Below are 11,773 nucleotides of genomic sequence, written 5' to 3' on the forward strand. Positions count from 1 at the left end.
CACAGCCCGGCCGCATCCCCGAGGACGCGGCGTCCTGAAGGGGACAGGGCTGGGGACGGTGGGGGGCGGGGAGCAGCGCAAAGAGTGCACGTGCAGAGCTCACTGCATCTCCGCCCCGGTTTGCAGCCCCGCAGGTGACACGAAGCAGGGTCCAGTGCCGCGCTCTCATCCCTACAGCCACACACCCCCTGCCGGGTGCCTGGGAGGGGAGGGAGGCTCCGGTTCTTCCTGGCTTCGCGGAGGAACTGCGGGGCACGGGGAGAACTAGCAGACCCTCCCCGTCCCACCCTTCCCCAAGACACAGGCCTTGCCAGCTCACCCCCACAGCCCCTTCCCACCTCTTACCGGGTGACCCCATCTGCAGAGTCCCTGAACGCTGTTGTCAGGAAAGGGTTAATGGTGGGGAACAGGTTATAAAGAAGGTTCCCCTGCCCCCACCCTTATCCCTAATCCTCCTCCCCACCCCCATCCTTGGTCAGGGGACAGAAGGGCCAGAGCACAGCTGATGTTCCCAGTTACCGCCTGAGTCTTTCTCTCTTGTGTCTGACCTGTCACCCTCTGCTCTCCCTGAGGTGGTACCCAGGGAGGTGGAGGGACCTGCCCTTGCCTGGGGGACCAGGGCAGGCCCTGGCCTCTTCTATGGGTGAGTAGGGGACACAGAGTCTTGCACAGAGATTGGGGGATGGGCAGGTTGGTCTTTGGAGCCCCCTACCTCCACCCCCACCCATCACCACCAGCTTTCCAACAGGCCGCTGGGCAACATTTTAGACAAGCAATTGGGCTGAGCTCTTCTCCCACCTTGGTCTGTTCACCCCACAGTGGGATCAGGGGGGTGTGGCTGGGAGTGGGGGTGGCTTTGGCCTTGGTTCAGGCTCTGCAGGCTGAGGCCAAACCCACTGACCACCACCACACCCATCAACCCTAGTAGCTTACCCAGAATAGAGGGGACCTTGTCCTGGGGGTATTGAGCAGGGAGCGTAACGCCCTTCCCCGATCCTCTGGACTCTAAGGGCTTCTGCTCAGGAGTTCCTGTGGGCATTCAGGTAAGTGGCTCAGGATGTCTCTGGGAGGTATCGGGCGGAATCGCGGCTGGGGAAGGGGAAGGTACAGGGTTAGGCTGTGTGAGGTTCCTTTACTTACCTATGCAAAAGCTGATATTAACATGATAGCTGCCATGTGTCAGGCACCGTGTGCATGCTGGGCACCCAGCAGCAAGGAATCCAGCACAGCACCTGGTCCATGAGGCCTGCAGCCTAGCGGGAGGGGAAGGGAGTTTGAAGAGTGAGGAGTGCTAAGGATTCTTTAGGAGCACCAGGCTCCAGAAACCCCAAAGGTTCTAGGCAGTCTCTGGCTCCAGGTGGAGGGGATCTGAGTGTTTCCTCAGTGGCCAGGTCCCTTCCCCTTCATTTGGCCACCCCATGCCAGGCACCTTGGGATCCCAGCCCCAGTGGACTGGCCTTTGAGCTGAGGACCCACTGAGCACGGAACAGAGGCTGAGGAGGAAGAGACGCCTGCTAAGGTCACCCTGAGAGGCTGGGGCCCAGGTCCTCTGACCCCACAGCTGGGGGTCCCTCCACTGCCCCCTCTGCCAGGGCTCTTTGGGGCCACAGCAGCCAAGATGCGCTCCCTCCACCCTTCCTTCTGCAGCCTGGGCTTCCCCAGTGCCCCCCAGATCTAGTTGTACAGTCCAGCCTTGTCCCCCTCCTGAGAAGATGGGGCCCTTGACAGTCTCAACATGCACCCAAAAAGTTGGATTGAGGTGAAAATAGTATGGGGAGCCACGTGGGCAGGGGACGGCCAGGGTCCCAGAGACTCTGGGTGGCTGCATCACTGACCCACCCAGCTCTCTCCTCCTCACTGATGCTCTCCGAGTGCATACTAGTCTGAAAGTTTTAGGCAGATAAAGCTAGTTTGGGTTATATATGAACACAGTCCCCGTCTTACGAGTGGGAAAACAGAGGCAGAGGGCAGTGGAGAGACTTGTCCAGGGCCACACAGCTAGGAAAGGATAAGCCAAGATTTAAACCACGGCATGCTGACTCCACAGGCTGGGGCCTCAGTCTCTGCACTCACAGCCAGCCCTCGGCCCTGGTGCCTGCACCTGTCTACTCTCCTGGAGCTGCAGGCTCCTGTGGGCTCCTGTGCCCCCACCTGGCCCCTGCACCGGCAATCGATTGCTAATCGTAGCCTCTGAGTGCTGAGTGCCTCCTAGGCCAGGTAGGCACTGCTGCAGAAGGAAGGGTGAAGGGAGTGCGTCCACCCTTGGCCAAGGCCAAGGATTGCAGGCCTCAGGCTGATGCCCATACTGAGCCCAGAGCTTGCACCCAGCCGGGGCCATCCAGCCAAACCCCAAAACCTAGGTCAGGCCACACCTGGGAAAATCACCCCATCCCAGCATTGGCAGCAGTTAGCATCTGCATACTTGGTAGAGAGGCTAGGAGTGCAGAATAGGAAGCAGGGCTCCACCATTTACTAGCTCTGTGACTTCAGCAAGTGACTTGACCTTGTGTGTGTATCTCAGTGTTCCCATCTCTAAAATGGGAATTATAATATTATTGATGTCATAGGGTTGCTGGGCGGACTAAATGGCTTAATTCATGTAAGGCGTTCAGACCAGTACCCAACACATAGTAAGCACTCGTACATATTAGCTATCGGTCTCATTTTTACTTTTAATGTTAATATTGTATATATTATAATAGAGATAGGCTCTCACTATGTTGCCCAGGCTTATCTCAAACTCCTGGCCTCAAGCCATCCTCCTACCTCAGCCTCCTAAAGTGCTGGGATTACAGGTGTAAGCCCCTGCGCCCGGCCTTTAATTTTTATTACCTGTCTGTGCAGACAGCTAATACAGGCCTTCATGGCTGAAAGGGGAAACCTACGGAGGTTTTTAGCCGCGTCCTGCCTCATGGGAAAGGCAGTGGGTGGCAGGCACTCGAGGTGCTGAGGACATTGAGAAAGTGATTGGGACCAGATTAAGGGAACAAATGCTGTTTCCAGGAGCTATTTTGTGTTCATTATCTATTTTTAAGCTACCGTTTGTTGAGCGCTTATCCTGAGCCGGGCTGGGCCTTTGCTCTCCTGACCTAGTTAGTTCTCATTCAACCCTGTGACAAAGGACATGGGGCTCAGAGAACGGGAGGGTCTTCCCTCAGGTCACATGGCCAGGGCATGGAGAGGCAGGACTTGAATCCAGGTCAGTGCGACCCCAGAGCCTGAGTGTGGAAACCCTGTCCTTTGCTTTCTTATGTCCCTATAGAGAGAGAGGTGCTGTGGCTCACGCTTATCATCTAAACACTGGGAGGCTGAGGTGGGAGGATCACTTGAGCCCACGAGTTCAAGACCAGCCTGTGCAACATAGTGAAACCTCATCTCTACAAAAAAACTTTTAAAAAATTATCTAGGTGTGTTGGTGTGCGCTGGTAGTCCCGGCTATTTGGGAGGCTGAGGCAGGAGGATGGCTTGAACCCTGGAGGTCGAAGCTGCAGTGAGCTGTGATTGCTCCACTGCACTCTAGCCTGGGCAACAAAGATCCTGTCTCAAAAACAAAAAGAGGTGCTCAGTATACGGCCAGTGCTTAGAAAAACAATCTCTTGGAAAACTTGAATGGTCCCTATTTGTTTGGGGCTCTGCAACCAGTGGCAGTCTGTATGGAACAGAGAGGAATATTTGCCCTGCCTCTCTCCAGTTCCAGGGGCTCAGTACCCACTCCATGCCCTTGGTGCCATAACCACTCTGCCTGCCCACTCATGCCCCAGCCATCTCCTCCAGGCCAACTGATCAGCCTCCTGGCCCCACACTGGGGGTCTCCAATGCACTGGGGGCTGGTGGGGTCAGACGTGAGAGTAGAAACGAGAGACCGAGAATTTTCTTCTGGAAAATCAGACATCTGGTCATGTCTGGGTGAAGGCACAAGCTCTAAGGGGACCCACCAGAGCCACCCATAGTTTCCAAGCAGTCCTATACCAGGGACTGAGGAAAGGGTAGGTGGGACCTTGCCCTTCAGGAGCTCACAGTCTGATGAGAGAGGTACAGCTTTGTCCGTGGAGTAGTCTAATGGGGGAGGCAGGATGCATGAACCCTTGGAAGGATGACCCGAGGACCCTGTCTGGAGATCACCCCTGTTTAGTGGTTGGGGCACAGGCTTTGGAGTTTCACACGGGCCAAAGTGTGACCCTCATCTCTGCTGCTTATTAGCGGGTGATCTCGCGTAAGTGATTTATCCTCTCTGAGCCTCCGTTTCCTTATCTGTAAAATGGGCATAATACCTACTTTGCAGGATTGTTGTGTGGGTTAAATGAGAAATCATGGGTGAATAGGCCTAGGACAGTACCTGACACAGTACTGTCGCACCTGCTCAGTAAACAGTGGCGGCAAATCACTGCAGGCCAGACTTTGGCCATTAGGGCCACAGGTGAGGGAGTCACCTAATCCAGCAGAGGCCAATCTGGGCAGGTTGCTTGGGAGAGGTGAGGCTAGAGCAAGATGTTCCCAGAGACCAGGTCACAGGATGGGAGGGAGCCTGGGGAAGGAAGTAGGGAGGAGCTGGAGTGTGTGGAAGTTCCGGGGAGGAGCCCATTTTCTCTCTCCATCCTTGCACAGGGAGGGAAAGGGACCCCCTTGGAGAGCTCTGAGCTGAGCCAACGCATGGATGAGCTACTGTCACGGCTCAGGTGACCCGTAAACAAACATCCTAGGGAGGGAGGGGACACTCAGTCCACTCAAGGCCTGGCCTCTGCCAAGCTCTGTGGCCTACTCCCCTGGCAGTGATTCAACAGGCAGAGAGGCCAAGGACTCACCCTCAAGGGCTTCCCTTTGCGGAGCCTCCAGGGCCAGCTCCAGCCCTGGGGACAAGACCAGAGGAGTGGCTGACTAAGATGTGTCCCTTGTCCAGAAAGAGACACTGAGGGGAGAGGGCTGGAGCGGCTGCTGCCTACAGACTGCTTGCTGTGGTAGGTGCTTCGTCCTTGCTGCAGCCCTTTCCGGGCTGGTATTATTTCACAGATGAGAATCCAAGGCTCACAGGGGCTAAGTCGCATGCCCACCCCCTGAGCAGAAAGTGAGAAGTTGGGACTTAAACCCAGCTCAGGGACTGTAAGAGGAATGCCTTGGCCGCTTATGTTCTCTTCAGAGCCAAGGGCAGAGCCCGGCACGTCACAGCTGGGCAGTACATACCCCAGCAATGGTTGGCTGGAGGGGCCGCATCGGCTACAGGTGCCCTGAGAAGCTGAGCGGAGAAGGCCGAGGCTGGCCGGGGAGGAGCATCAGGGGACACTTTGACCCCAGGCTGCTGCTCAGTTCCTGTGTGGTTTCAAGAGGATGTTTACCCTCCCTGGGCTGCTGCAGAGTCAAACGTGGTCCCTCTCTGCCCTCTGGGGTACAGAGCCCTGGGAGACACTCTTGGGGTAGATGGAAACCATGGTGACTAATGGGCTGGGACACAGAGCCCCAAAGAACGGCTTAAAGGAGTTGGAAGACCCTGAAGCAGATGAGAGGAGCCTGAGGGTTTGTGCTGCAGACTCACCCAAGGATCAAGTAGAGAAGACGAGTATGGGAACGGCAACAAGAGGGGTTTAGGCTGGACATCAGGAGGAACTGTCTGGGAGGTTAGACTCTAAAGCAGTTTGAAGAGGATCTGGCATAGGAAGGCAGGAAGCACCCTCAAGATGCAGAGGAGAAGCTCTGGTTGAAGACAGAGGGATGGAGGAGACATCTGGTTGACACCCTCTCCTTGAAGGATCAAGATGGCACTCTTCAGGTTGCCATGGCAACCAGAAGCCTGTCACTCTTGTGGACAGAGGAGGTGGGGGAGGGAGCAGGTCTGAGAAGGGATCTCTGACCTTGAGGTCAGGAGAGTAGGATGTGGACTGAAAGAAAGGAGGTGTCCTTCTGGGAGAGGGAGCCACAGGAGCAGGTGCTAGCGGTCCCCTCGGGCTGCCTCCCAGCCCCCACGCCACATGACACTCTGTGTTTTTCCAGTTGCCAGTGGTGACGTGGCCACCAGTCCCAGCTGGGCGAAGAATAGCCTGTGATTTCACCCTGGGCTGGTTCATTACCTGACGTCCCCATGGCAACCAGCCTGTGACATCACGGGGCCAAAGTCCTCAGGGGGAGCAGGCAGCTTTGGCGGAGACACCCGAACCCCAACTGAGGTGGGGAGCCAGGCGGACTGGGGAGTGGGTGGGAGCCAGGAGTCCTCCAAGCCCACAACCATCTCAACGAATGACCTTGTTCAAGTCATGCCTCTGCCAGGCTTTGGCAGCACCATCAGCCTCCTCCGTGCCCGGCTCCCCTCCCCATCAACCTTGCTCCCTGGTCTGTGGCTGGAGAGTTGTAAAAAAGCTTCAGGGGGTGGCCAGGGGTCCTAGAAATACCCTAACGCCTCTCAAGTTCCCGGGGTCAGCCTATGGCCAGTACCACCTGTCTGTACCTTGGCGGGCCCTGGCTTGTCCAAGACGTGCAGAATTTCCAGAACCTCAAGATTGGCAACTTGCAAACTTTTTTGACTGGAGCCATAGGAATAATATATTTTGCATCATGACCCAGAAAATTTTTACTGTGAGTGTGTGTGTGTGTTGTGCACACACATCTGCACAGACTTGTGTCTGCATAAACAGAAGCTTCGTAAAGTGATACTTAACGTGACTTGCAGTGGGCTCTGATATTTTCCATTCTATTCCAGTAAATAAGGCCTAATCAATAAATGGCTGCATGACCCACTGAAAGATGCACCCCTAGTTTGAACATTGCCTTTGAAGGGCCTGGACAACATGGCCTTTGTAGAAATGGAGGCCCTGGAGCCCAGAGAAGGGCAGGACTAGCTCAGAGTCACACAGCAGGGACTCAGGAAAAAGAACAAGATGAGCTGAGTGCTATGGTGTGCAGGCACATGGCTCAGCCCACGTGACCCCATGGGGTGGGATCTCCTCCTTAGGCCTCTCACCTCCTTAGGCCTGCCTGGGTCATGGATGGAGTGCTCAATAAGATCTTTCCTTGGCTCCAGTCTCTGCCTCCAGCTTCCCTGACTAGCTCACCTGCTTACCTTTGGGTAGATCCCAGAAACCTATGGTCTCTTTTGCAAACTAAATCTAATCCAGTTGGGATGAAAACTTTAATCTCAGGCTGGGCGCGGTGGCTCACACCTGTAATCCCAGCACTTTGGGAGGCCAAGGTGGGCGGATCACTTGAGGTCAGGAGTTCGAGCCCAGCCAGGCCAACATGGTGAAACCCTGTCTCTACTAAAAATACAAAAATGAGCTGGGTGTGGTGGTGAGTGCCTATAATCCCAGCTACTCGGGAGGCTGAGGCAGGAGAATCTCTTGAACCTGGGAGACAGAGGTTAGAGTGAGCCGAGATTGCGCCACTGCACTCCAGCCTGGGTGACAGAGCGAGATTCTGTCAAAAAAAAAAAAAGAAAGAAAGAAAGAAAAAAAGAAAGAAAGAAAGAGAAAGAAAGAAAGGAAAGAAAGAAAGAAAAGAAAGAAAGGAGAAGGAGAAGAAGGAAGGAAGGAAGGAAGGAAAAAAGGAAGGAAGGAAGGAAGGAAGGAAGGAAGGAAGGAAGGAAGGAAGGGAAAAGAAAATAAAAGGAATCCTTAATCTCACCTTCAACTGAATGCCCACCTTCCCCTGCCAGCTAGGGCTGGTGACCTGCGGGCCACAGTGGGATCTCTACCCTGCCGACCTCTATCCCCTCTTGGCATTCCTTTTTCCTCTGGCATGCTGGGGTGTGGCATGAGGGATTTCAGAGAAAGGGTCAAGACATGGTTATTTTATCAGGGGCTTTAGGGTCTCCCTTGACCAACACCAGCTCACTGTTGAGACGTCTGTGTGGCAGGCACCCAAATATTCATGCCTTCCTTCTTACCCAAATATGCAATGAGTGTCTATGTGTGCCAGGCCCTATGGCAGGTGCTGAGGTGGCTGTGGTGAAGGAAACAGACAAGGGCCCAGCCCTTGCAGAGCTCATATCCTAGTGAGACTCAATGAATGAGATGGACACCCGCGATGAGGAGGGAGATGGGAGCTATGTCCCAAACAGGATGGGGACCGAGAAAGGGTCGGCTGTAAATCAGACCATTGGGGGAGGCCTCGCTGAGGTCCCAGCATTGGAACAGAGAGCTGTGTGGAGTGAGGGAGTGAACCCCTGGGTGTCTGGGAGGAGGGAGCTCTGGGCGTGGGGAGGAGACGGCCAGTGCAGAGGCCCTGAGGCAGGTGTGGCTGGGCAGCTCTGAGGACGCCCCAGGAGAGGGATCAGGGTGGCCAGAGGGGAGTGACAGGGGACAGTGGTGGGGGTGAGGTGGAATGGGGGGGCCTGGATCTCCCAGCTTAGCATGTGTGAGTTCTCTGGGGAGCCATCTGGGTGTGGGGGGGTGGGGGCTGCTGACTATAGAGCCCCTGTCATGGGAGGCCTGACCTGGCTTGACCTCTTCCACTCCCTGCCCAACTTCCCTCTCCTCCTAAAGTGCTCCCCCTGCAGCATGGGGGCTGTGGTCCCCTCACCCTGCAAGCAACCCTCTTAGCGGTCCCAGTGAGGCCTAGCCAGGACTCCTTCCTAGTTGCCTGCTTTGCTTTGAACATCTCACGATCCTTGCCATAGCACAAGCTGGAGGGCTGGCTGCTTCCCGGCCCACCTCGCCCCCACCTACCCCGCCTGCTGTCTCTCACTGATTATAGAGACATTTAACTGGGGCCACATCTGCCTCTGCAGGCATCCCACATTTCTGCACGTGATCCTCTGGGAACCTCCTGTTAGCATGTGGGGAGATGTGGTTGGTTGGAGTCAGAAGGATGGTTGATGGCTGGGGTTGCAGAGCCCGTTTCGGCCACATTAGAGATGGGGTCATCTCCCTCCCCACTGGCGACAGTGGTTTGCTTGGAAACACAGGGGCTTCAAGGCTTCCATGTTCTCAGTTTTGGATCCCACTAGACAATTCCTGAAGAACAAGAACAGTCTCCTTCAATGGCCCACTCTACAGATGAGGAAATGGGTGAGGGGAAGGCACTTGCTCAGGTCTCGTAGGTGGTAAGGGTGGAGCTGGGATTTGGACAGGACAGTCTGGCTCCAGGCCCTGACTCGGAGAGCTTTGGAGCAGCTCCTCAGAAGCTGCTCCTGAAATGAGGATTTGGGTACAACTGATATGAGGTGAACCTTCCAGACGAAGCCAGTAGGGAACGGAGCGAGAGGAGGATAGAGGAGGCCAACCAGGCAGTGGGGTGGTCTCAGGCCTGGCCTCAGGCCTCATCCTGCAGGGTACTCTGGAGGGTAAGTGAAGGGGAATTTTCTGATCCCAGACAAAGGAGTCCTGCACCTGGCAGTCATTGGCTTGGGGCTGCTCCAGGTGGGGCCAACAGAAATTTACCTAGGGCAGCCCCTGTAAAAGAGCCACAGGTGGTGCCTCTTAGAAGCCATGCAGGGCATGGGGGCAAAAACAAGAAAAAGGAATCCAGGGGAATTGGGGACAGCACCCACATGGTCCCCTAACCCCAGTGACACAATCTGGCCTAGAGCATAAAGTCCCTCCGCTGGCGGGCAGAGAGTGAGCGCAGGGACCATTGTCTTCCAGGGAGGGAGGATGCCTGCAGCAGGGGAGCCCTGGGAGAAGGGAGCGGGGAGACCTGGGATAGACCTAGGAGAGGGCTAATAGGATTTGCCGGTTTACTGGGTGGTCCCCGGGAGAATGGGGGAAGGCAGGACCCTGAGGAACTCCTAGGGTTGTAGTTGGTGCAGTGGGGGACCGGGGGAAGGTAGACCCGGATTTGGGAGTCCTCTTTTGTCCAGGTGTGCTTGAGGTGCCCCTTGGGCATCCATGTAGAGAGCTGGAAACTCAGTTGGGAGCTCAAGTGAGGAGTCAGGGCTGGAGGTGTGCACATGGGCAGTGGGCAGCGGAAACACGAAGGTGAGGCCTCCTGGGGAGAGAGGGTGGTGAAGGGCCAGGACGGAAGTGTGGTGCCAGCCAATGGGCAGGGGTGAGCCAGGGAGGAGCCACAGAGGGGACCCAGGACAGCAGCCAGAGAGGCCGGAGGCCAGGATGAGAGCGAGGCTCAAGAGGGCAGGCAGGCTGCACAGCTCTAGCTCCAAGAAGAGGCTGGAGCGGCCCCCACTGGAGTTGGCCCCATGGAGGTTCCTGGCAGCTTGGCAAGGGCTGCCTCATGAAAGCCTGCTTGGAATGGGTGGAGGAGAACTGGAGGACGAGGAAGTAGAGGTGGGACACAGCTCTCTGCACATCCGGCGAGAAGGGAGCAAAGGAACGGCTAAGTCGCTGGAGGGAAACAGTGGTCACAAGCTTCTCAAAAGACAGGAGATGCTGGGATGCTGATGGCCCCACCCAGTGGTAAGGGGACAGAGGAGTGAGAATGCGGGAGAACATCCAGAGCCCAAGAAGCATGGCAGCATATGCCGTGCTGGCTGAATGCTTCAAGGCGGACGGAGTGGAGAGCAGTGACTCCGCAGGAGGGAGAGCAGAGCCCCTGAGGGGAGGGCAGGGGCAGGACCCAGCCCTGGGTGGATGCGCCAGAAGGTCTTGGGTGCAGCAGGAACAGCTCTTCCTTCGTTGCAGGAGGGAAAGGTGACGATGTGGGCAAAGGTGCAGGCAGGCTCTGGTGATTTGGGTGGGAATGATCCAGGTGAAACCTTTCCAAGGATCCTGGACCCAGTGAGTGGGGGCAGAAGCCCCCAGCAGTGTGTGGGGTAGGGGAGGGAGTGTGTTTCATATCTGAGAAGGAAGATTGGGGTGAAGTTGTCAGCCTGGCAGGAAACAAAGGCAGCAGGAAATGGAGAAACAGGGAAGGATCCGGGCAGCATCCCACAGGAGGCTGGGGCTACAATCTAGCACGTGGCAGTCACTCTCTCCAGCAACATTTAGCTCTTCAGATCCAGGCACAGGGCAAGAGGGTCAGACTCAAACCCGGGTGAGAGGTAAGGGCGTCTGCGAGAGACAGCTCAGAGGCCGTGCTGGAGGGTCAGCTGGGCCAGGAGCAAAAGAGGAGCTAGTCGGGAAATACCAGGGCAAATGGATTAAACATCTCCACGAGGCCAAAAACATGCTGGAGTGTGGGTCCTAGAAATTGCGAAAAGGGGGTAAAATGAAGATGAGGCCAGTGATTCCCGCTGAGGGGCACAGGCAGGAGGGCATCTGGCTGGACCCCTCCCCTGCTGTGGACTTGAGTCAGCTTCCTCTACAATGATGCTGGATAAAAATAAGGCCACACCCATCTTATGGGGGGGCCTTGAACATGCCTTGTAAGCAAGAGAGGGCTGGGCTTTGCTGAGTTCCTCCTCTTGCTCTTATTTCCAGACCTGTTCACAAGTGCCCACAAGGACTGCCCCATGCCCCAGGGCACGGACCCCTTGAACCCAGACCTGCCCTCGGGCCACACTCCCACCGTGGCTGTAGACCATGTCACTGGCAAGGTAACTGGTTGCTCTTCATCCCTGTGCTGCCTGTGCCCCAGTTCCCGGCCTGTCCCTTACAGCTCCCCGCAGGGAGCAGAATCCATTCCAGTCTCCTTCCTTCCCTGCCAAACACTCTTCTCCCTGTGGGACCAGGGGCCCTAAGGCCTGATATTCAGCAGCATGAGAGGCTGGACTGGGCTGAGCATCCAGGGGCTGGACTAGGCTTGTTTAGAAGACCGTCCATCCTGAAGGTCTTCCTGCACAAATTAACGCTGCCTTGCAGACAACACATTCTGCTACCAGCCCACTACTCCTGAGCAGCCTCACGAATGTTATATATAAGTTATGTAATATATAAAATTATATATTATAATTTAT

At 55.9% G+C, this 11,773-nt stretch overlaps 1 protein-coding gene across 1 annotated transcript in view; it reads left to right on the forward strand.

Moving 5' to 3' along the window:
- The first annotated feature begins 10,704 nt into the window (after positions 1-10,704).
- FAM131C (family with sequence similarity 131, member C) overlaps positions 10,705-11,773 on the forward strand; it is a 6,984-nt gene continuing 5,915 nt past the window's right edge. Inside the window, exons 1-2 of the mRNA XM_011993953.1 lie at positions 10,705-10,918; positions 11,298-11,413. Of these exons, the coding sequence (XP_011849343.1) occupies positions 10,774-10,918; positions 11,298-11,413 (261 nt within the window). The 5' untranslated portion in view covers positions 10,705-10,773. The remainder of the gene's footprint in view (positions 10,919-11,297; positions 11,414-11,773) is intronic.

Source organism: Mandrillus leucophaeus, unplaced genomic scaffold (assembly GCF_000951045.1).
Source record: "Mandrillus leucophaeus isolate KB7577 unplaced genomic scaffold, Mleu.le_1.0 Scaffold439, whole genome shotgun sequence".
Classification (NCBI taxonomy): Eukaryota; Metazoa; Chordata; class Mammalia; order Primates; family Cercopithecidae; genus Mandrillus; species Mandrillus leucophaeus.